This window comes from Buteo buteo, chromosome 7 (assembly GCF_964188355.1).
Source record: "Buteo buteo chromosome 7, bButBut1.hap1.1, whole genome shotgun sequence".
Taxonomy (NCBI): Eukaryota; Metazoa; Chordata; class Aves; order Accipitriformes; family Accipitridae; genus Buteo; species Buteo buteo.
In genome coordinates, this window is record NC_134177.1 from 41,818,687 (window position 1) to 41,844,114 (window position 25,428).

Genomic DNA, 25,428 nt, shown 5'->3' on the forward strand with positions numbered 1-25,428 from the left:
TTAATCTCTGAATTACGAAGGGGCACAAGATGCCAGCAAGTGCTGGAATTAGTTTCCAAGAACTCCTGAGTTCACACCAACTTTGCTGCAAATTATTTTTACACATAGAAAGCGCACTACAGGCCTCAAGGGCAATAAATACTGACGAGCAGACTGCAGTTGCTATTAAACCTCTGTAATAATTCAGCCATCTGAATAACAAAGTGCTGAAACACTTTGCTGCTTAGATGAATTGAAGAATTTCTATTCTGAACGTATCGATCTTTGACCTGGGCACAGAAGAGGTGACTAAAGCCATTAAGCATTTATTCCTGACAAAACCAACGAGGCCCGGCTGCACAACGAAGACCGTCATTAGCCGCATTACTCAAATTTCTTATTCACACGACCATCACCGGGAAAATTAATTACGTCAACTAACGAGCAGCAGGCACAGGCGGGGTGGATGACAGCCTTCCAAGCCAGCCCTGAGGTGATTTACCGAGACCCACCTCGCCGGCGGCGATCCGCCCCCGCCCGACAGGGGAGCGTCCGAACCGCCGCTCCGCCGGGCGCCGTGCCCGCGGAGCCGCCCCTTCCTGCCGCCCGTCGTCTCCGGTGTGCCGCCTGCCTTGCGACAGCGACCGGCCCGGTGACCGGGCGCCCTTGAGCGGCTGCTCGACCGCAGGGACGAGGCGGGCGGGCGGCCGCCTCACCGCGCGCGAGCGTGGACCGTCGGCGATGGGGGGGTGGGGGGGGCGCCCAGCCCCGCCGATTGGCCGCGGCGCCGCGGCCGTTGGGATTTGAAGGGGAAGGCGGGAAGGGCCGTTGGGCGGGAGCCGGGTTCGCCGCCTCACGTCGCCACCACAGCCCCGGGCGAGGAGGGCCGCGTCTCGTGGTGTCGGAAAGGCGCGTTTCGTGCGCTGAAAGTAAAGGTGAAAGGCCTGGCAGCGGGGCGGGGATGAGTAATAAGCTAAAAACAAGGCAGGTGTGGCTCTGCGTTTCCTGCAGGCTTTGCCTTCCTCTCCAGAAACCTCCAGGGAGGCGGTTGACCAGAGGATTCTTGCCGTTGAAATGAGTGACTGCAAGTGGCCACGCACCAAGCTCTCGGGTAGAAGCAAATCCGTAACAAAAAGCACGAGAGAAGGGAATTTATGTGATTTGGATGAACAAAGAATTTAAGATCTCACTCATCAGGCAGCTCCTGAAGAATTTAATTTCAGCCACATGAATAAGCGCAGCATGTTTGTGCGTGTCTGAGGCACCAGGCTTAAATGATTACTTAAGGCATTTAGTATACTTACCTTTAACTCCATTACTTTAAAACATCAAAAAAAAACCAAAACAACAAAACCAGCCAACAAAACCTACAGAAAAATATTTCATAGCAAATACCCAGTCAATCTAAGGAGATAAACTGCAACGCTTTTAGTGCAAGCTTTTGCTTTGGCTAGAAATTATCTTTCTCATTTTAACTTCTCTTACAGAAATTTAAATGTTAGCTGAAGTAATAGTCTTCAAAGTTATCTAAGTGGTGACACTTGTGCTCGTGTTTCCTGCAAACGTCTCCTGCCAGATAGCCACAGGAAGTGTATGTGTGTATTTGTCAGCTGCAAAGAACACGGCTGGACTGTTATTTCAGATTTAGCTTATGACGAATGCCAGCTGATGAACTCTAGTGGGGGAACGTCTTTGAAAGGTACATGACATCTCAGTGCTAAAGAGGCTTGGCATGTCTGGGGCAGAAATTTTATTTCCTCTGAACTTACATTCAGGTCTCTGTGCACGCTTTAATTTTAGGGGACGTAGTGTACCCTCTGTTCTCCTGACTTACGAAACTGTACAGACATCAAAGCAGTCAGCATGTTTAATTAGACACTTAATTATATATAAGGGTGGTAAGGTATGCATTTGGGAAATAAAAACATGGTTTTCAAAACTAGTTGAATGCCAGTAAACAGAGTAACATTTGCATAACTGTGGTACACCATACCTTTCACAACATCATTCATAGAGAAAATGTTTTGGGGTTGAGTTTTGGTGGGGTTTTTTCACTAAAATAGGTTCTGGATATTTCTGGGTTTCTGGTCTGGTGCATGTAGCACCTTTCATATCTGACACAGGGTCTCTGTACACATGCTCAGAGGATGCTTTGTACACCCGTTTCTTTGCTTGGCTGCATGTGCAGGGAAATAGACTTTACAGCATACACAGGACTAGCAAGTGATACATAAATGTAACTTTGATATTTTACTGAAAGCTTTACCTATAACTGCTAGACCTTTGCCCAAACTTTGCTACTCCAGTTTTCGTCTTGCCTTTCTTGAAAAAACAAAAGCTACATACACATCGATAGCCAAGCAAGTCCAAGAAGTACAACTGTGTGCATAACTGTTCAGTAAATATGGTAAAACTGGCAAATTTTTTACTCTTTATAGCTAAACTATAAAGATTATCAAATACCCAGTTTGCTATTCCCCTCTTCTGACTCATTCTGTCATTCAGTAGGAAAGGAAGAACTGAAAGTGTTTAAAACTCTTCTCTGGTATGTGTTAACTTCCTTTCATAAAGTAAATTTCATTATGTCTTTTCTATATTGCTGTTTGTAACTTCCCTGCCTGTTTTTATTTCTTGCTACAAATTACTTTCATATGCAAGTGTCATTAACATGGTTTACGCCCTCCACTAGAATAATTAAATTATTATTAAATAAAACAGGCCTTTGTTTTTTAAAGTCCCATGTAAGTTTTCAAAATAATGGCTGGGAATCATCCAACTGCAATTATGCTCTACCTACCTAAATACTCTTTGTAGTTTTAATTAAAATACATTATCCAGCATGATTTCACCTCCTATTTTAAGTTCTTGTGTAGCACCGGTTAAGGAAAAAATGTCTGTAAAACAATTACTCCTTTTTGTGGACTTAAATAGGTAGAATAAATACCTTTGTTTTATCCTAGCATGCAATGATAGACTTCTGTAATCTCTAAAATGTTCTTTAGAAATAAGATACATTGTCTTAAAAGTATACTTTGGGAAACTTGGAATAGTATATCATCACTGAGAGTTGTTCTTACTGTAGTTAAGAAATGTTAAGGGAATGCAAGTCAGATAGATGAATGCCCCTGAACAATGACAAAAGAATTAGAAGCATGTGCGAACACTTAAGATTTGCCACAATAACTAAGCAGCTGACGACTGCCATAAAAAAGAAGAATCTGAGGAGAGGTACAGAACATCTCCAGGATGATGAGGCATATTTATTAATAAATGAGACTGACATACTAGCTAAGGAAGAAAAAATGAAAAAGCATTGGTAATACGGCATATTTCTGGCAGAAATTTAACACTGGGAAACTTTCTCTTGAATAAAATTTGGATTTTTTTTTTTTTTTTTTTTTTTTTAAAGGTTCTCTTCAACCTCAGAAGTTTTTCAACCAGTCTAGGTAATTGTACTAAAGCATCAAAATCCGCGAGACTGTTTAACCTACCTTATTAGATTTATTAGTACTGATTTTGCTATTGCTTCTGTTTAGGTATTCAGTGAAATCAGCACCTAGTCCTTTCAAGAATTCTGAGAAAATAGACCTGATGCTTCCAGTTGTTCGGGTAATTCCGAGAGTAAGCTTAATCAGGAGAGAACATCTAACCACAGAGAACCTGTACAGGCAAAACCAGAAACTATACTCAGATTTAGAAGAGCCTGTAAAAGAACTGATGTCAAACTTTGAGTATATCTTCATTGCAGATCAGTGATAGCTGAACAATAGTCACATTACAAACCTGTGCTCAGGTCATCACCTTATTGCAGAACTCAGTGCAGGTATTTCATGCAGCTCCAAGTAATAGTCCAAAAGTTAAAGCCTTGTATTAATAAATTTCTTCCGCAAGTTCCAGTACAGAATAATTGTTCTGCTGGATACTGTGTTACTAAGGCATCCCCAGTAATTCTGAGGAATCAAAATGAGTTACAGCAGATATTATCAAACAAAAACATTATACTTCTTCCCTTCCTACTCTGAGAGTAGGTAAGTTGTTCTGCTTCACAGAAAAATACAGAGATATTCCCAGGAATTTCTGACTAAAATATCAAAAACATCAAGAGGGAATTACCCCAATACAACTCCAGTCTGAGCAGATGTTTCAGTTTTACTCAATATGGCAGAGACAGCAATTGCAGGTGTCATTAAGTTTCAAAAACTGATTCTCCATAGTGCAGCCGGCAGATTTTTCAAAAGCACAACCTGGTGTGTAACTGTGATCTGTGGATCGCTGAAATTCTGTTAATGTACTTTGAAAATAATTTATTTTAATTATGCCCCAAGATATTTTCACCAATCAGAAAGCTGAATCCCATTTAAACACTTTTAATGTAATTGTTTTACTCATGTAACTACGCAAACCACTGCAGAGTTTTTACATGTGCATAGCTTAGTTTATAATCATCAGAAAGTGAAGCCAGTTACATAAATTTGCACAAAACTGGAGTTCAAATATTGATGGAAGACATCTGAAATGAACATCTGAATGTTTTTCATGTGCTAATATAAGTATTTAAATAAAATAGACAATCACCCTTATTTCTAGGATCAATAATTTATTTAGTTTTATTACATTTTGCAATTTGTTACAGGAGAAGAAACACTTGCTAATGAAAGTGACATGTTTTTTAACCATTTTCCAAGGTAATGGAAAAAGTTAAGCATATTCCCTAGTATGCACACTTATGACTAAGCTGCCAATATTAAATAATTTTAAGCAAGTGTACTCCCTATTTAATCCTTGTATAAATTAATTTTAGTACTCTCCTTCTCCTACAGGAAGACTAAATTGTAACATCTAATTTTCTTTATCCTGAAGTCTCAATCTTTGCTCTCGCTACTTATCTATCTGCAAACAAGTCAAACAGACTAGTTACTGAAGCCAAAGCCACAGAAGTGGATTCGGTGCCAAGGTTCCTTTTCGTCCTGGCAACCTACTCCATTTCCTACTGTCCCAAAAGGAAACAAAAGACTCCCAGTTTTCTGAAAACCAGATTCTCTGCATGACAGTGCATTGCATTGCCACTAAACGGGCCACAGTGGATGTTCTTATAGGAAACAAATCAGGTAACTAACAAGATACAAAGAATTATAAATGAACTTGGTAAAAATGTTTCTAACATTTTCCCAATGGTATATTAACTAGAATCCTACTTTCCTTCCACAAAAAATATATATTTTTTATAAATACATTTTAATACAGACAATTCTGATTCTATGCAAAAAAGTCAATGTCACATTCAAACAGGTTTTCTCAGTGTAGCATTAAGATACAAGCGGACATCACAGTAGGCATTAACACAGTGATTCTAGGGAGGCAGTTAACTACAGCTTGTGAACAGATACACAAACACACAATTTCACCCGCTTAGTCAGACTGTCCTGTGATTTAGAAAGCAACTGAGCTGCAGCTTGAGGCCTAGAGTATCACAGTCTCCAAATATATTTCCATGTTTAGAAAATTATATGAACTGTCAATGATATTTAAGATCTGATTAATATTGAAACATTTGTATAAACTTAGGTAGTGCTTATGCTGGGGGTATAGAAAAGAACTGCTAACAAGCTACCAGCTATCTCAAGCTCAGAGAAAAAGCATTTACACTTACCATGGCCTTAAAGCTCTTGGTTCCAATTAGCTGAAATTAACTGTTTTCCTGTCCTTGTCCCTCTCCCTCATTTTTTCCCAAAGATAACTTTTACCACTAGAGTCAATGCATGTAAATCTGTCTAGCTTTTGTGCAATACATACAGTTCTAGTCACCCTCCCTTGCCCCCCCATAAAGGATAGTAAAAATCTCTATAGTTTCATTCCTAACCAGATCTAATTAAAATTGAGCTGTTAACCATATTTTTCCAGGTTATGAATAATTAATAGAACACTTTTATAATACTTATTAAGTATGAGAGCTAGAGGTTAGCATTTCCTTACCTTAAATAGCCCCCAAATAATCTTTACATGATTAAGAGTTCCCTTTAATTTTTGTCATGAAGATTGGAATTTAGTTTTTATGGGTCAACATGTAGCACTATTTCTCAATATACTTTAATAGTCTGTTTGCTCAAAATGAAGGAATTTGGAACTTGGTAACCTGCAATGTTACACACACACACAGCCACTGCTTTAACACTCTACACACGTTTTTGAAGTGAAACTCAGATGGAGGACAGAGGTGGTAAATAGAGCTAATCTTACTGACCTGCTCAAAAACAACACGTAGAGAGAGATTATGAGGAGACTTTCTACATTTGAAAATTTTAAAAAAAAGAAATTCTTATGAGTCAGGGAGAGTGGATTATTCAGTTATTTCATAAATGTCACCACATAAAGTATACATTCACAGAAACAATTTTGGCTTTTGTCACTGATCTGAGAACAAAGTTCCTACAATTTAAACCATACTTATACTTGGTGTGTTAATTCTAAAAATAAATTGTTCTCTTGCTGCCACTAAAGTCTGTGAATTATTAGACCACGCAGCATAGCAGTTAACCACAAATGTATTACTGTCTTTTCTTTAAAAAAAACGAAGTTTAGAGGAATCCAAGACTGATAAAGTGAAAGAATGTGTTGAGTTATAATTTCCTTGTCTCTCAGAAAAATTATGTCACTGTTAGCACTCACAGAGACTTAGTTTCTTTTTCCAAGATTAATTCACTCTGTAAAGTACACATATAATCCTGTCTTATGACAGGAAAGAGCTAGTCATTACTAGCAGATAATCTTGGTTAGCTCTTAGATGTTTTCTTTCACTTTCAAAAAGTCAGATCCCGAATTTCCAGACTGGCTCATTAAAACAGAGCTGTAGTGCTAAATAAAATAATTTTAAAAATTAAACTAAAGAAAAAATACAATAATTCTTTTTTCCAGAGCCAATATTTGGTGATTTTGTAGATGAACTTCCCAAGTAAACCCAATAATCATTAATAATAAAATACAAAATAGTAACTAGCCAAGGAGACTAACAAATTCTGTGAACATGCTGTTAAGATTTGACTTTCAACTGGTTTACAATAAGAATCAGCTGCCAGTTTAAGGGAAAAAACCATGGTTTCATTTTACAGCTGACCTGAGAACTCTTGGCTCCCTTTCAGATGAAAGCTGAAGTTGTTCAGTGCTGTACAAAGCATGGTCTTTAACATTAAATTTTGTATGTAGTTTTAATGCAAAACAAGGACAGAAGTGGCATTAGAACAGCAACTGTACTGCAAAAGTTCTTGAAGGTACACTCTTCTAGTGCTGTTTATGTGCAACAATATAATGTCTGATGTCAACACTACACATTATACTGCTGCATAAACGGGTAGAAAAGCAATGGAACCTCTCCCTTGGACAGTGATTCCCACATGTTTCTAAACATTGTGGATGTAGATGACCTTGAAGAAATGCAAACAACCTGTCTGAAGTGAAACAGGGAGGTAACAGTGATAACTGTTGCAGTGGAATACAGAAAAAAGCACCTTCATTACACTTCCCACCGAAAGCTTTGTTATTTGCCTTGGTTTAAGAATCAGAACTTGTTATTTGTAGCCAACTGGGGGGGCTTTTAAAAAGTTAAATTCCTCAAACTGAAACACTAAATCTAAAAAAAGTTGAAATTTATTTTATTGAATATGTCCAATATTTGTTTCTGCTTTAAAGTATTCCTAATAATAGAACACAACAAATTCACTCAATAAAATATCTCCTGTATGAGTCACACTAAATTTTCTGTTAGCCTGAAGTTATTACCCATAGAATCTGAATTATCAGAACAGTTAGCAGAATTCAGGAGATCAGTAGCAGATAGTTCATCCTCTTATGTTTAACATCAAACCTACCACAAAATGCAGAGTGTCATAAAGTCCATTCAACAACATACTACACTATTGGGAACAAGGTAACTTCCTCTAGGTTCTTTTTTAAAGGGGCACATCTACCACTCAAGTTTTCCTTGATTACAGTAATATTTTTATGGAATTACTTTTGGTTTTGAAGTCCAAAGTCCTAAAAGGAGGTAGCATAAAAAAGGAGCAGAACAGGACTATTTCAGATCAGCTGACAGTGATATGCTATACAGAGAGGATACTCAGTACGATAACCCAAGAGTATGCACCAAAGTACAACAACTGCTCTCACCAAAATACACCAAGATGTATATTTCTGTCTGAAATGTACAACTGGCAATTCTGGGCAAGCACCATTGCTAGAAGTCTTTTAAAAAATCTTATGCACAGAAGGGATTATTATGAACAGCAGGTGAGAGTTGAAAGATACCCCCCAAAAAAACTGTATAAGGTACTACTTATAAACACACATACTCTCTTCTGTCTTCAAATGGGTCTATTTTCTTCTCCAAGAGTTGGAACAAAATTAATAAAAACTTAAACTTGCAAAATGTCATTGAATATATATAGTTTAACAGCCCTGATGAAAAAAAAAGGGGGGAGGGGGTACCCTAGACTTTTTGAAACTATTTTCACCTCTAGTAATTATTGTGCTATAAATCTTAATGATCAGTAGCTCCAAGCATTGTACAAAGAATGAGGAAATTCTTTGTAACTCTCAAACAGATAAGTCAGCCATAGGCTAATTATATGATTTAATACACTAGAGACAAAAAATAGTGATAAATACAAGTCTCATTGTGATAATTACTACAAGATACTAGTTCTGTAAAATCAATGAACTTTACATACTTCCTTAGCTATCAATCTTAATACAAAAATTCTGTGCTGTAGCCTAAACTCACTGCATTTTCTTTAGAAAATTGAATCTCTTTCAGAAGTAAAGAAAGCCAAGCCAAATACAAATGGTAACACATTTAATAGTGATCACAACCCCAATAAGAGCACAAAAAACCTCCCTGTTCTTAGGCAGATGGCTACATTTGGAACCATTTGTAGTTCTGTTTGACTTAGGCTGTGACTAGAAAGATGCTAATCACGACTGGAAATGGTATTTTATAAAAATTATTACAATCACACCTATCTGAGGCTAACATATAATGTTCCACTTAAACTCACAGAATTAGACATGGAGACATCAAGTATTTATAGAAATATCTACAAACTGCAACTGCCTTTTATTTTTTTAAAGTGTCAGTGAACTGACCTTTAGAGTAAGGGTTTCATGACAACAGGCTACCCCACACAGCCTTCTCAGGTCTTGTTTTGCATACACTAGTTTACTCTCTTGATGTTGCTGCTTCTTTGTACTTCTATCTTTCTAAGCACATGCTTAAAAACTTGGGCAAAATTGGCCTTAAACTTCTTATAGAGTCTGAAGAGAGACCTCTTGCTAAATTTTTGCTGTGCCTTAAAGGCCTACATTATTAGGCTTACTGTTTCACCTGTATTAATATCCGATGCAAAACATTTTTAACAAAGGGAAAACACTGTCATAACATTCTTCAAATTCAGATACAATGGAGAATTGGAAATTCCACACTCTCCAACTGCCCTAGACAAATGAAAGCATTGCTCTAACAAGCAGTGCTGAAGCCCTTATCTTAGTACTGAGCAGAGATGAAACAAAATAGACATGGAAAATGTATAGCATGAATAGGCTGAATGTTAGCTATGTAAAAATGCCAAATAAAGCTAAAATCCTTCAATTTCTCCTGATTATTCTGCAATCAGTTTGCAAAAACTGAAATTACTGGAAAATGCTTATGGAGGTTCACAGCCCCTCAATGCTATTTTGCCTTCATCTGAAATGTAAAAGGACAGTACTGAATTAAAAACAGCTCTGTCATTGAACTGCTGCTCTTCATTGTGAGTTTCAGTGTTTCCAAGATTAAACAGAATATTACATAGAAGGAACAAAACGAAAGGATGAAATACTTATTTAGAAAACTAATCTAAAGATGAAACTTGCTTTTGTAAGACGTTATGCTCGACATTTTCAACTGGATGTACAAGTTAAATTGGCCATGCCTTTGAAGCATTCACAAAGAGAAACAAATAAACAAAACTCTGCATTTGCATCCATCCACTCACGTGGTTTCTCAGATTACATTCTTTGAGAAAGCAATCACGTCCTAAAAGATACTTGAGGGCAAGAACACAAATCCACAGAATTAGGGCAAAATCCCCCAGGTCCCACAAGGCCATTTCCAAAGCAGACACTTAAAGAACTTAGGGAAGTGGTATCCAAAGATCATTTACCATTGTAGAACCACTTAAAGTTCTGAAGAATTGGGTCTGCTTCAAAGCTCAAAAAAGACGAGACTGGCAAATTTAGTCATGAAACTCCTACTGTGGCAAAGAGTCCTTGGTTTGTGGATCCTTGTCCGGTTGACATTGTAGGCAATGGAACTGAAGGTGTTGGTATCCCTGACAACTTCGATAGGAAAGGGAAGGCCAGCGCAGGTTGGCTGTCTGTCCTGTGCTCAAGGTCCTCCACTGTATGAATAATCTGCCTTGTTGTGCATCACGAGCTTGTTGTCTACAAAGTAGAAACTGTCCGACTGTGTCTCATATGGATGAAGGATCATCTCTCGAACTGCAGGGGAAAAAAGAAGAAGAAAAAAAAAAAATTAATCATGTTACACAGAAGCCCTACTGAGGCAACACTCTGCACTGGGTTTCATTTACATTTAATAGCATTGCTCAGATAGCAGCAAACTCTCAAGCGAAAAACCAAAATCAAAATGGGAACCTACCCAAACCATTCGATGCCAGTATCTTTTAAAGAACTCAGACATAATCGAAATATCTTAAGGCACCATACAAAGTGTAAGTGCTCTACCTAATCTCAAAACAGTATCACACTAGAGTTTGTGGTTTTTTGGTTGGGTTTTTTTGTTTGTTTTAAAAAAGGTGATAAAACAGTGAACTCAGAAGAAATTTATTCTGGCGTGAAAATAAGTAAGCAGCAGTGCATCACTGTATTTTCCACAGACTCTGTAATATTAGTGCTGACATACATGATTAGGGGTTGTAAGGAATATAAGATTACACAGATTTAGTACTCATGCTATTGTATCTTGGGAGAGAGGAGAGAAAATAAAAGTTATGTTCATACTAAAACTAAAACCTCTCCAGCTATCAATATAGCACATCAAACATTAAAACAGAACATGACATTTAAGTCATCCATTTATTGGACATCTTTTTAATCCTATTTTTTTGGTTGTTTTATAACACAGTTATCTTTTTTCTCCCTGACACTGAAGCTTCCCTTTTAAGAATTAAAAAAAAAAACAAACCAACTGTCTGGTGGGTGACAAGATACATGCTACTAGAAAACAAAAATCCGTGTTAATACAGACACAAAAGTACCTGGAAGTATTCTACCCTACCCACTTTCTACAGACAGCGTTTAAGAAAGGGCTTCCTCAGAACACCTTAGATTAACATTCCTGTGTGGTAACCCAGTAATTAAAGAGAGCTTACTGAGATCCTCAGAGAGCTGTGGGAATTCATAGATGTGCTCACACGTATTTTTACTGCTAGGGATGCAGAACCCAAATTCAAAATCAAAACTCTTAAGCAATTGATCCCGGAAGTAGTGCCTCTCAATCATGCGGAAGTTATTAATGGGTTTGTCCCCTACTGTGAATTCCACCCTGAAAAAGAAGGATAAGATTGAAGTGAGCTTTCTTCCTTAAGGAGGATTTTCAGCCATTCCTGAAAGGTAGAAGAGAGCTCTTCTAAAAAAAGCCAAAAATCTAAAGCAATGGTACTAACCAAATTATCGTTTCCTCTTTTTCTTAAAGCATGCTATAAGGACACAACATAGCATTACAAATCATAGATTACACTATATTTTGATTCATTTTACTCAAAAAAAAAAAAAAAAAAGACATGCAAGACAATTTTACAATCTTAAAATCCTCTTCAGTGAAGAAAAGATCCCTCCAACTATTCTGGATAGGCACTTCACTAGATCACTCACTAGACGTTCCTTATTGCTTTGGGGTTTTATACAAGTTACTTTAATTCTTCTGGTGGGCACTAAAAAAAATGCCAGATCTACAGAAAATGGTCTTTCTTCTGTTCCTGCTTTGTAAGTGGTAAAGGGGGACAAGTTTCAGTGAGCACTATATTCAGGTTTCTCTTGCCAAGAAGCATGACCTCTTGGAGAAAGATAGGTATTAGTTACCTACGATACACTATGAGTAAGCCAGGAAGACACTGTTACTAGTCTGGCACAAATCAAAAGTTGGGTATTTACCATTTTAACCAAATAGTGGCCAAAGAGGTGCTAATTGATTCATAACTCTAATTTTTCTTCCAAAACAAAATCAAAATGGTGCACATCTTTAAGATTAGCAGGAAACAGTAATGTGCAACCTTGCTCTAAATATATTCTCTGACAACAAATTTTAATTCTTTTGCATCATAACCAAATGCTGGATTTTAATCAAGCTCTTGAAAATACTCTTTTTTTTTTTCAAGCGAGGGTACTGTACATCAGTTCCTGTGAAATACATATTTGCTGCTGAAGGCATGTATCAAACTGTACTCCAACGTATACCCAAACTAATGATTTCTGTATACCTGAAACAAACAGGTTATGCTGGAAACTGTAACTGATGCTCGATTATAGTATTATGGACTTAATGACATAATAGCAATGGGCATAAAGCTCTTCATTACATATACTAATTTAAACTTAAGTGAATGTAAAGAAAAACAAAGACAACAAAGCACCTGTCATGCTATGACCCAATACCCTTCTAAAATCTCCAGTAGAGACAAAGCAGCCCACCAGCCTGCTCTTTGGAGGGCCAGAAGAGGAAATGAGCCAAAAATTGCATCTCCCCATGCATGCTATTTAACTGCAGATAAATCTGTAGTTAAGTTAGTAGTAATAGCATAGTTAGTAGTAATTACTACTAACTTTTACTAAAGAAACAATACACTCTGTCACCTGTATTACACTAACAATAACTTTGGCCTAAAGCTTTACAGAAAGATACTTTAGGTGTCACGTTTTTGGTGTGGTTTATTGATAGATGCAAGCAGTACTACCAGACATGTCAAAGATCATTCTAGTACTTAAAGTGACAAACATTACTTCAACATTTCACATGCATCTATGGATTAATATTTTGGGGAGAATGCAACGTGGAGGACTGCAGACACACCTTCCAAAACTGGCAGAGCCTCTGGCAAACAAACTATAATGTGCAGAAGAGCTGGAATACCTGCGTAGTCTGTCCACCTTATTTTGCCCCTTTTAGCATTCATCTCTTCAACCCCATGCCTATTCCTGAGGTAAATAAGCTAAAGGGATGGAGAAAGCAAGGCACCCAACAAAGATGTTTGGAGATCCTTTTAATAACAAAAGATCTCTATTAAATCAGCTTCCTGAGAGGATCAACAAGCAAGGGCTGTTTTTTATAAGATTTCATTTTTTTCCTGTGCTAGAAAAAGTAGCACAGGAGGAATTACTTACGTGGCTCCCACTTGCCGAAGTCTAAGAAAAGCTGGGGTAAACTGATAGCGTACAAACCGTCCGGCATTGGGGTCAATGTCCTTCTTGTCATTGTGTTCACGTTCTGGAAAAGCGCAAAGTAAAGCTCCGTCACAGTCGTCTGAGAAACAGAAACTCGGTGAAAACACTTGCAGTTGTACATTATTGAGTCATATAAGCCAGGGAACTATTCTGAGAAAGCCCGATGATGTGCTCACCCTCTTTCTGTCCTCTCTAAGGCATCCGCTACTGGTCACTCAGAGACAGAGTATTGCAAGACGGCCCTTTGGTTTGATACACTTCTTATTTTCTGAAGTGACTTACTGCTCCTACCTCTGATTCAGGATTGCAGTGTGACTCTGAACAAGGCATTTCACCTTAGCGTGTCTGCTTTGCTATCTATAAGCTACAGAAAACTTCCTCTCACCTGCAGGGAGACGGGGAAGACTTAAAAGAGCGCTTGATCAGGAAAAGAACAGTTGCGCATGGTTTTTATTACCACTGGCAACAGGTAAGATTTTGATGGTTACAAGTAACACCTAAAAATTATGAAGAGGGGAAAAAAAAAAGCAGCAACTTTTCAGTTTGTCTAATTTGCACAATTGACCAAGTTTCTCCCTTTTGGAAATACCATTTTCCTGACTCCTGAGTGAAAGATGTTAGACTAGCAGTTAAACTATGTACAGGGGGACTAGCTGATGAACAGCCAAGAAGCGAACACACGGTGATCTCCTCCTCCTCTGCTTCTGTTTACAACATCCATCTGTCCTTTCTCATCACAGATGGCAATCATCAGAATACAGCAGCAACGAGTTCTGTTCAGTGTGTTGGTACAGAGGGACACCCGAATAGTATTTCTGCTGCAAGCTGGGACTCTAGCCCTCTTGCAGTTGAGAGCATCTCCTATTTTGGGGAAATGTATCGAGTAAAAGGAGTGTGGGCATGGTTAATGGTTGGACTCGATGATCTTGAAGGTCTTTTCCAACCTAAATGATTCTATGAGTGGGAGAAGGCAAAAGGAAGCAGACACTAGCAGTTGTTTGTTCACTAGAACAGTATTTTGTGTGTGCACTCACCTGAAGCTGCTGGTTTGGTGATTTCAAACAAGACTGTGCCAGATTCCATGTCCCGGATTTTGAACCTGGTGAAGTCTATCTTGTAAACATTTTCCTCTGGAGTGCACAAATAATCTGCAGAGGAAAACAAATTTAAATGAAGGCTGCCCAGAACTACCAGGTATTTCTGGCTATTCTTTGGAGGTCACAACCCCAAATGCATCTCCACTACTACTTTGTTTTTAATCCAAACCTGATGTCTAGGAAGACAATCTCGGTTCTGAATGCTCACACCGCCCTGCTTGGACAGGACAGGGACAAGGCTTTTCTCCCCCAGCGCTAGGAGGTCATCACCCTTTTCCAACCCTGTGCCAGCATCTTCTGCATCCATTTCCCCTCAGGGTATTGAGAATAGTCAGCACCTCCATCAAATCCTAGCCTTTTCAGTGTAAGAGGCTTTGCCTGTTTCAAAAACTGCCCTCTGGCAGAATGCAAGTGCTAAGCAGCTTTGTGAGCACTAAGCTGACTGCGCTTAACTGGAACAGGAGTGTCCCCCCTTGTGCCACCTCCCCTATCTCCAACCCTCCGCAGACAAAGGACGGCCTCTTCTCTCCACCGATGCTTGTCCCATGCAAAGACTTTTTTTCCTCGGCACTGAAAACAGCGTTGAAGCCTTTCCCTGTATTAGGAAACCAGTCTGTGAACAGAGCCCTTCCCTGCTTCCACCAGAGTCGGTATCTTTGGGAGAAAGTCCTTGTTTCTGGCTTCAGCCTTGTTGTGCCCCAAGACAGCTTCCCGGCCTGTGTATCAGCCTCCTCTCTGGGGAAAGAGCAGTGGTACTTGATTTTCACCACGCATATAAGCAAAATTGACAGCAGCTCCAATAACTTACTTTATCCTGACAAATCTAAATAAATGTTGTATGTATACAGGCTGGGTTAGCTTTTGAACGACTGTGCGTCTGCACGTTGTAAGAGACTTGTTTTGGAGGTTCTAAGGTGAAAGTAACACTTTAACATTCTAATTCTAAGCCCTTTCTCAGCTACTAATTCCTGCTGTTAGTCTGGGTTAATCACTTCTGTCTGCTTTCCTATTTCTAAAATTCAAATATACCCATCCACCTAAGGCTTATTCATTGACTATATGAAAACAAGTTGCAGTGTACTCAGAGATCATACCTGCCCATTACAACCCCTCCCTTCAGCGCCGGTATAACAAATCGGGTACCTACATTATGGTCAGGGGTTACGGTTCATGGGCGGTGGTTAGCACATCCCATAGATAAGGAGTTAATAAAAGATTGCTGTGGCGTAGTAAAACATCCCAAATGGCAGGCATTGCGACAACCAGACAGCAAGGCCCTCATGCTGGGGTCTGTAATTACAGAAATCAGGCCCCTGTGTAGCGAGAGACGAAGCTAGCCGGAGTCAGCACTATGGAAGATTGCTCCTAGGCGCTGCTGAGCATGAACTGTACATCTAGCACCTGCACTTTCCTAGAAGCCTTCTAGTCTTTGCAAGTCTCCTTAACTTGGAGAACTGTCCGAGTGCTCACTGGTACAAGGAACTGAGGTTTTAAACGTACTCTCTGGAGGGTTTTACTGCTCTCCTTCATCACCACCATATGTGAATGCTCAAAGGAATGGGCTTTAAGGGAGAGGACTGTGTTCGAAGCATCTCTGGCATTTGGCAGGGAGGTTTCCCTTTCCTGTCAACCCAGCACAAAGAAAAACTAACACCAGTACCCACGCTATCAGGAAGAACAAGATGAAAGCTCAACCTTCTTACTACCACAAGAAAATTCAAGCCTACTGTTAGACAAAATAGCCGAAGAACTGCACAAAATCTTCTTTTCTGCCTTTAAAAGCAGCCAAGGAGATGGGACAGAAGTTTAAATCAACCCCTTGCCTTAAGCCCCAAGGTTTAGCAATCCTCAAGTAGACGTCCTGCAATTACACGATGATTTTAGGTTCTAACGCATCAGCCAGCCCAAATTCTTAACCCGTCCCACAACTTCCCTGCTCCAAGCCGCCGCATGCAAAACACAAATTGCCAGAAGCAGGCACAGCTTCCCACAGTCCCGGCTTCGCCTCCCTCGGCCACGCTCGGACCAGCTGCTCTCCACGAAGGCAAAGGGCTGTACCAGAACAGGCTGGCGGTCGCCTGGGAGCCCGGGACACCTTCCCTAGAGCACGCAGGCAAAGTCTGAAGCCTCGTTTGTCTGCAAGTTAATAATTAAGTGTTTTTCCTCCTGCAGAATTCCTGCCCATCCAGCACCATGGCAACAGCTTTATCCCCCTCCTTGGCAGTAGCGTTGCTGCAGTAACAGTGTCCATGACTCATCTGGAAGAGAGGAGAGCCAAGCAGAGCCATCGAAGAGGAGTAAACCCCGGGCAGAATCCCTACCAGGCTCCTGCTCACTGATGTTTCCACCCCTGCGCTATATTTTCCAACTCTTTTTGCACTGAAAATATTTTAAACCCTTTTTTTTTTTTTTTTTTAAATCAACATGCCAGTATGTAACTGGATGACATCTAGGAAGATTAGCTGCCAGAGTACTGCAATCAAGTGGTTTTTTTCCTCCCCTGGCAGTGCCCAGTCTCCTAGCAGGGAAAAAAAAAAAAAAAAAAAAAAAAAAAGAGGCATATATATTCCTCTCAGTCTGTATTAAATTTGCTTGCTGCAATTCCTGTTCAAAAGTCAATCAAAGTAGCCACGTGCTGGTTTTTTTCCCCATACATAACAGAAGCCTGCAGCTACATTGGAAGGTCTTATTGGGAATGGGCTGCTTGCAATTGGCAGATACTTCTGCTTAGCTGAGCACTGTCAAATTTGCTAATCTCATCCCATACATACTTATTTTTAAATTACTGTAGGGCCCAGTTGCCCACACTTCCGTGACACACTTAAATGTATCATCTGCTTTCATTATCCTAATTCACCGCCAGCACAATTTGGGGAATGGAGGCAGCATCCGTGTCTATTTTAGTTAGACATAAGGCAGCTCAAACCTCCGTCGAGTGAAGCGGATCATTACAGGAAAGGTAGGATTGGTCTCTCAGGACAGAACATTTTCTCGTTGCTTCCACTTCCCCTGAAGCAGGTTGCATTGTTTCCTCGTTAATAACCAAATAATCACGGTATCTCCTGAACAAACCTTCAGCACTCACCTGATTCAGGGCTGACAGAGAGCACACTCTGAACAAAGGAGGAAGGGATGGACACATCATCACTGTCTAGGACACATCATCACACACTAGGAAACCCAGCAGATTGACTTTTGTCCTGAAGTACCCACATTAAGTAGTGCAAAAACAGGTCACAAAAGGGGAGCATTTCCTACTCCTTCCTAAAGCCCAGTGAATTGCCATATCCCAGACCTGACACCCAAACTCTTCCTGGAAGGAGTTCACCAACTGAGTTGGACTTGTTCTTAAAGAAAAGAGCAAACTCTTGCAACTTGGCCAAGCCTGGTATCAGCAGCTACTTTTCACTCACATATCACTATTCCTGCTCGTGCCTCTGCAGCTTCTTTCCCATAATCTCTGTATCATGCCCAAAGATCTGCAACTCCCCACTATTAGAGACATTTTCTATCTTAAGTTCTACCATGGTCTGGAAGCACAACTAGCAACCCTGTAGTGGTCTGAGGAAGCAGCAGAGGTGATGGACTTCCTGAGCCAGACACAATGGATTTCTTCCTGAATTCTCCTATTCCCTTTGTATGAAAAAGTGATTCCAAAAAAACTCCGAAGAGCATTCTGTAGCAAGGCATTCGTTAAGAGGTGTGTGTCTAGCTTTGTTATCAGAAACAGTGGATGCTCATTCCCTGTTTACAGTTCCGAGGTGGTACCTTGGCTGTCCAATCCAGAGAAGAGCGGGTTCTCACCCAGGAAACCTTCCTCCCCTCCCAAGAACAACCAAGATTGCAAAAGAAACCGGCAAATCACCCTCGAAAATGACAGCAGGCACTGCCTATTCTCTTGTGAACAATGGTACACTGTGAACCCTGGTGCGTATTTCCAGCCTTGTATTTTTGCAAGCTGGTGTTACAAAGGAGCACAAAAGGTGAGAGAAATACAGTGCTAGATAATAGAAGAAAGCTAATGAAGGCACTTTCTCCTCTTGCCCCTCTCCCCGTTATTTCAGTTATCCAATGGATGAGATTAGGTGTTTGATCCTCATCAGAGAAAGCTAAAAGTCGATCCTATATTTTCAGGTTTCCTTTGCAACCACCCCACCAGGCACATTTTATCAAGAGGACTTCATGGGCAATAGGGTTAGCACTCCTTGTTGTATTCCTTTCTCCCTTCTCCTTCTCTGCAACCAGGAGAAAGCACGTGTCGCCTCTCACAGACATTACAGATATTTCTGCAATGCTCATCAGAGCATCTAAGCTCAGATCAGGCAGCTCCTACTTTAAGGCTTTAATAGCCCACAAAGGAAAGCAGAGTGTACCTGGGGTAAGAAAGAACTCAAAATCTGGTCATGAAAATGGGTATAAATCAGGAGGATGCTGTACAAGAAACTGATGCAACAGCAGTGACCTGTAATAGGGATGTCTCCCCCAGCACAGGCAATAACAAGAATTTGGGGAATGAGAAGGCTCCTGTAGCTATGCAGGCCTATTTCTTAACACGCATTAGCCAACAAGGTCAGAAGCTATTTTGAAGACGACTCCTACGACATTAGCCAGGTATAAAGCAAAGACAACTGCAGATGAATTACTAGGAGCTGGAGATTAGGAGATTATCAGATTGAAGAGTCTCAGGAGGAAGTGAACAAAAATAGCACGAACCCCGTGAAGATGCAGAGCAGTGACGCAGGACAGAGTGCAAGACCTCGAGGGGAAGGCAGGGCAAGTTTCAAGCAGTACTGATATGCCTGCTCAGACAACCAGAGTTCAATTAAAGAAAAAACTAAACCATTTCTCCTGCCCTCTGCCTCAGGAGTTCATGTCCCATAAAGAGAGGGGCAGAGAAACAAGCTTAAGCTAGCCAGGGTCCACTCCATTTCTAAAGCCGTGGGGTTTGGATAAGCAAAGACAGCGGGGGTAAATGGGGAGGGAGGTACCTGCAGCCCTCCCGCCTAGCTCAGTAATTAGGCTGCTGTGAATGCCCCAGAGGAAAAATCTCACACCAGGAGGATCCCACGAGAGTTTTTCTGCGGCGGCACATTTACTGACCGACATTGTGAATGAAGCAGAGGGGTGCATCCCAGCGGGCTCCGAGCTGGGGCGTTTACAAAGGTCCCCGTAGCCCGTAAGGTGTACCCACCCGGCAGCGTGCCTTGCACCGCATCCTACAGCGCAGCTCACCAGGCTCTGCTTTCTGTGGCAGCCTGCTTGTTTTTTTTTTTTTTTTTTTTTTTTTTTGCTAGAGCTTTCCAGACTTCACCCCCTCGCAATTAATCTGATCGCAGCCCTCCAGGCCTTGTTAAGGAAAGATGGAGCTGCTCTTCCCCCATCCCCAGGGCATCCAAACACTCTTTCCTGCCCTCTCGTTCATGCTGATTGCACTCAAAGTCTGAAAACAAGTGCGCAACATTAACAAAATCGGCTCACTTTGCCCTTACACAAAGCTAAGCCAGAGCAATTGGGCCCTGCCCAAACCCCCAGGCTAACTCCCCCAGGGTATATCACAGCATTCCTCTTACCTTTGCCATTTCCACCAGGGATGGCCCAAACTCACAACACTGGCAGAAGGAGGAACCCACTCAGCTGCCAGCCCGGCGCCCTGTGTGCTGCCCTGGAAATCTTAACAGTCCATATTGTACTGCGAGACTACTAAAAATACCCTTCGTCTACACAACACTTCGAGTTGCACGTTATCACAAAGCCTTGAAAAGGTTCATCACGTATGTGGTGTTGCCGAGGAAAGGAGTCACGGTGAGAGCAGCTTGACACAGCTCTGGGATATTGCTCTGTGACAAGAAATCAGCATATCAAAACGCTTTTACACATCACAGCCCTGGAGAACTCAGAACAGTGATTCATTAACCTCCTCATAAACAACCCCAGCTAATCAGAGCTCCTCATACAATAAATTTTCCTAATTAATTGGGGAAGGAAAGTCATGGTCCAGGAGCAGCTTTGAAGATTGATTTGCGCACCTCAGCTTCCCATTAACGCTACAGGGAAACTGGTACGAAAGTCACCCACGAAGGGTCTGCCCTGACCGACCTGTCGAGGCAGCCCTCTGCCAAGCTGGCCTTCAGCTAAACCTGCCAAGAGAAGTCTCACAGAAATCCTAAATGACAGGTTGGGGAAGAGATTAGTTTCAGATATGATTAAGAGTGTGTGCGTTCCTTATTTTTAGGTTTCGTTTTGTAATGTTTCCAAGTATGTAATCAATTATTTAACCCGTTGGTTTGCTAAAATAAAATAAGCTTTAGAATAAAGCTTAAAATATAAGCTTTAATCTAGTCTTACAAACCGTACAGGTGCCGGAAGCTGTGACAAGCAGGGCCATCTCAGAGGCTGAAGCTTGCTTTTCGTTACGTATCTGTTTGAAACCTGTTAGTATTGCACACCGGCAAAAAGGGATGGCGTTACCGGGGCTGTAATATCATTTTCCTGCTGACCACCGATGACTCTAACACCAAAGATGGAGGAAGAAATTAAAGCTCTGCTTGAATTAACCTTGCCCTGCAGCTAACGTGGGAGTAGCACAGCGTGACCCAGCAAAGCTGCAAGATGCAGCATGGTCAACGATATGAGGAACGGTGCCCAGGGATGACAGGCCCCAGCTCCTCAGCTGGCTCCATGAGGCAGGACGTGGCATTTGCAGACAGCGATATCCCAATAACTGCAGACAGACTCCTCCGATCCTCTGGCTGCTTCAGTAATTAATTGCAACTTGAACTGAGCTCTGCCCCGCTCCTTTGCTAATCCTAAATTAATCGCGTCATAAGGTTTTTCCTCTTTTTGTAACTGCAGTTGTGGGAGCAAGTAACAAATCTTGCTAATTGCAAAGAAAAGGGTTCATTCGCCTTACAACTAATCCAGCTGGAGCAGCGCCAGAGCCAGCCCAGCCAAAAGGCCCAGATATTCCAGGGCAGCACCCCAGGTCCGTCAGGCTGGAACCCTAGCGTGCCCAGAAACGTTATGACCCAGAGCTGCTGGAGAATTTAACATTGAAAGGACGCAGCACATGCAGGACAGTTTGCACAACTCCCCCTTTAAGCCTATTAGATGCACATTAAGAGCAGAGCCCAGCTGGCTTTTCTGGCTGGTTACAGACGGGGTTTCTCTGGGTTAGCAGTAAGCGTGCTTTTGCCACAGAGCCACATCCTGCATCTCCACCCTCCCAGCCTGAGACTTTTAACATTTGGTCATTTATCAGCTGCACCTATTGGAAGAGGAAAGCCCAGCTGTGTTTCCTGATGCAAAAGCAAAGGTTTTTCCCTGGACCCAAACGCCAGAGCAGGGCTAAGAGCCTGCCTGTAGCCTGCCTGCATGCTGCCTGGTCGACAGGTACCAACCACAACCAGCAGTTTGGCTCCGCAGGCACCCAACTCTTCCAGGGCTGAAGGGCGAGCAGATTCGCCCAGCGTTATCAGGAAGCATCGAGGAGCTCCGCAGCAGGCAGAGCAAGCATAAGATGGCAAACCCTGGCTCCGAAAGAGCATCTGCCAGATCAGCACACCCCAGGCGCATGCAGGGCTGCAAGGGCCCTCCCGGGTGTGAGCACGGTGCCCTGCTGCCACAGGCAGCCATCTTATGGAATCCCTTTTGTAACTGAGTCCATACCGTGCTCCATACGGTAGCTAGGATTCTGCCTTTCCCCACGCAAGCTAGAAGGCCATTCAGAAACACACAGGCTACTCGTGGTGTAAGCATTTCTAAAAGACACATTTCTGTAGTACCAAGCCCTTCTCCAACATGGTTTATCCTGGGCTCTGTCTGCTGAAGCAACGTTAAAATGTGGCCAGACCGCTTCAGGTCCCTGGGCAGCACACAGCTCAACCGCAGTCCCTCAACAGCGCGAGCTACCACGTTACTGGTCCGTGAGTTTGGATGAAGATGAATCATACTCCACCTGGAACAACAAAGGACATCCAGGGCACCAGGACATTTCTGCTGCAACCCCGCCATCAATTCCCCCTTCAACTTCAAACTGCCTGGAGCACCACAACTTTGGGCATCAAAACGAGAATTGCTGAAATAGGGCGTCATGTCTGCCTTGACTCAGCATCTCCAAGGGAGAGGTTGAAGCTGGGGTAGCCATGAACTTCTCTCCCACAGTCTGGTCCTTCCTCCTCCCTGCAGCACCCTCCGCTTGGAGCAGAAGACTGGAACGGTTTCACATTGGTACTTTTGGCAATCTGTTTTTAAGAGCTTGCTGTAGCACGTGGAAATGAGAAAAGGCCAGAGAATGCCCCAAGTAATCATTACATGTTAAGGAACAGAAAAATATTCTTGTATCTTTGCTCTTTGTGTTAAACCTACCAGGTTGAAAACCGAGCTTGAGAAGGGGTGCTGCAAAATACTCCTAGGTAATAAAATGCAATATGCTCAACCTGTATCCCCAAGCACACACTGAGGATTCCAGGTGCAGAGAGGATTTGCTGGCTCCCATGTTCCCAGCAGGATGGACAAGCACTTCCCATGGGAAGGCATTACCCATGGCTCATCACAGTACCTGGTTCTTGTTCGGCACGACCCATCCACACCCCCTGCGCTACCAGCAAGTGTCATAGCAGGAGGGCAGCAAAACATTTTCATGCGTTTCACATCTTCCCTGTGCTCCAGAGAGCAATGCCCCACAGTTGGAAGAGGCAGGCGACAACCAGCTCCACTCCCAGCTTGGCTTTGATGCCAGGGTGACCAGCTTGGCCTTCCCTGCGCCCTGGGAATGCGGGCGCTTACCAAGAGCCATGCTCCATCCACCCCGGCCAGAGCGATGCCTTGAGAGGTCTGCACACCCCGGGAGCGAGGGTACGGGGTGGCCATGTGCCTGCAGCCCCTCCAGACAGCACCGCCGAAGGCAGGGACGTGCAAGCTACCCTAAAGCAAGCGTGCAAAGCGCTTAATGCGACCGTCGCTTGGATTCACCACCTAACTGCTGCTCCTCGGAGTATGCTGGCAGTACGCTTCAGTGCCTGCTGCACAGCTCTCCCTGCCACAGGCAGGGGATTTCTGGGCCTGGGCAGTGAATCACACTGCTGCAGCCCATCAGAGCATCTCCGCGAGGAGAAGGGGAGCCAAGGACTCCCCAGCATCAGCAGCCCCTCCTTCAGAGAAGCCTCCGTAACCCCTTCCTGAGGACTAACACCAAGTCCCCGCAGGGCTTTCCTTCCACCCTCCCTTCCACCCTGCTCACCGCACACAGGGCCCACGGGGCTGCCTGCACGCACCGATACTCACAGCCGCATCCTTCCTCTCCAGGGCTCTCGTCATGCCGCACGGCCTGGCCTGCGACACGAAACCCGCTTCTAACGCCACATCGCAAGAGCGCTCCCCAGGCAAAGAGGAGCGTGGCCGGACACCCAGGCCAGCCCCCTCCTCCCTGCCAGAAATCGTCTCCCCCTGCCCAACCTGCTGCCCGCAGAGAGACCACCCAAAGGTCCCAGGACGTGCAAAAAAGACCTTTTTGGGGACAGCGGGGGCTCAGGCCACCCCTGGGCATTGCTGAGGCCAAGCTGGCCTGAGGCACATGCCTTCTCCCAGCCCAGCGTGCTGCAACCCCGACAGGTCCAACGCAGCCGCCTGGTCCCGACCGAGCTGTTCTGCCAAGCACAGCAAACCTTCCAGCCGGCACGCTCCCGTGCCTGCCATCCCCTGAGGATGCTCTCAAGGCCAGCGGTGCTATACTGGGGAAAGGAGAAACTGGGGGGGGGGGGGGCTGCAGTGGACCCCCCTCATATTGCAGCCACGGATCCAGTCTGCCCCCCCCCTCCGCCAGCCCCACTGCTGTGGGCACAGGTTAGGGGCTCGGCTTGCGCCAGCCCTATGCACAGGGGCATAAATACAGGAGAGGGGCGATGGGGGGAGCACAGAGGGACATCTCACCACCGACCTTCAGCCCCGGGGAGGGGGGGGGGGGGCGGCTGGTCCACAGCCTGTGCATCCCTGGGGCTGGGGGGAGGCGGGTTGGGGGGGGGGGGGGGGGGCAGCATCCCCAGCCCTGAGCCTCAGGTCCGGGCATCCCCTGGGGGAGGACAGGTCTTTGATCTTTAGATGGCACCCAGACCCCAGGGGTACCCCATCCCCGGGGAGGACCCTGTCCCCTGCAGTACTGCATCCCCACTCCTTATCCCCCCGGGGAGGGGGGGACCGGTTCCCCCCTGCCGCCTTCCTCTCCCCCCCCCCTCCAGCGAATAACCCCAAAGGGAACGCAGTCCCCATCCCCTACCCTGACCCCTCAACCTCCCCCCCGTCCCGTATCTCCTCTCCTTCCCCCCCCAAAAGCCCCCTCCCCAGCACGTACCGCTGGTGACCCGCTGCAGCCCCAGCACATCGTCGGGCCCGATGAGCGCCTTGCGGCCCAGCTCCTCCTCGGTACGCGCTGCCGCCGCCGCCGCCGCCGCCGCCCCCCCGGCCCCACCGCTCTTCTTCACCTTCATGGCCCCACCGACGTCGCCGTCACCGCCGGTGTGAGCGGTCCCGGCCCCGTTGCGCGCCGCCGCCCGCCCCGCCGCACCGGGAGGGGCATCGCCGCCCCGCGGACCGCCCCCCGCCCGGCCCAGCACCGCCCGGCGAATGGAGAAAAGGCGGGGGGGGGGGTAAGGCCATAACCACCCCCCAAGAGCCTGAGGCTAACACACTGAATGGAGGAGCTGGACCCCACTAAGCTGTAAGTGCCCCCCCCAAAGGCTCTGCCCCAACACCCATCAATGAGACACCCCATTAAGAACTGCCCCCCCCCCCCCCCCCAACAGCTGAACCTCCTAACTGGCCCCTACAATAAACGTTTTGGGCTAAATCCTTGAAAGACAGGAGCCAGTCC

General features: G+C 43.9%; 1 protein-coding gene across 1 annotated transcript; it reads right to left on the minus strand.

Annotated features, from left to right (window-relative positions):
* Positions 1-8,714: 8,714 nt before the first annotated feature.
* Positions 8,715-25,045, minus strand: UNC119 (unc-119 lipid binding chaperone). Its single transcript, XM_075032702.1, has 5 exons — positions 24,910-25,045; positions 14,502-14,615; positions 13,408-13,510; positions 11,400-11,572; positions 8,715-10,506 (listed from the first exon to the last, which is right to left on the minus strand). The coding sequence occupies exons 1-5, from the start codon at positions 25,043-25,045 to the stop codon at positions 10,394-10,396; spliced, it is 639 nt and encodes a 212-aa protein (XP_074888803.1). The 3' UTR covers positions 8,715-10,393.
* Between the last annotated feature and the right edge of the window lie 383 nt (positions 25,046-25,428).

Coding starts and splice junctions, on each gene's coding strand:
- UNC119 (XM_075032702.1), bottom strand. CDS start 25,045: ATGAAGGTGAAGAAGAGCGGTGGGGCCGGGGGGGCGGCGGCGGCGGCG. Junction 14,616..24,909: donor GCTGCAGCGGGTCACCAGCG/GTACGTGCTGGG, acceptor TTTCCTCTGCAG/ATTATTTGTGCACTCCAGAG. Junction 13,511..14,501: donor CACCAAACCAGCAGCTTCAG/GTGAGTGCACAC, acceptor GCGCTTTTCCAG/AACGTGAACACAATGACAAG.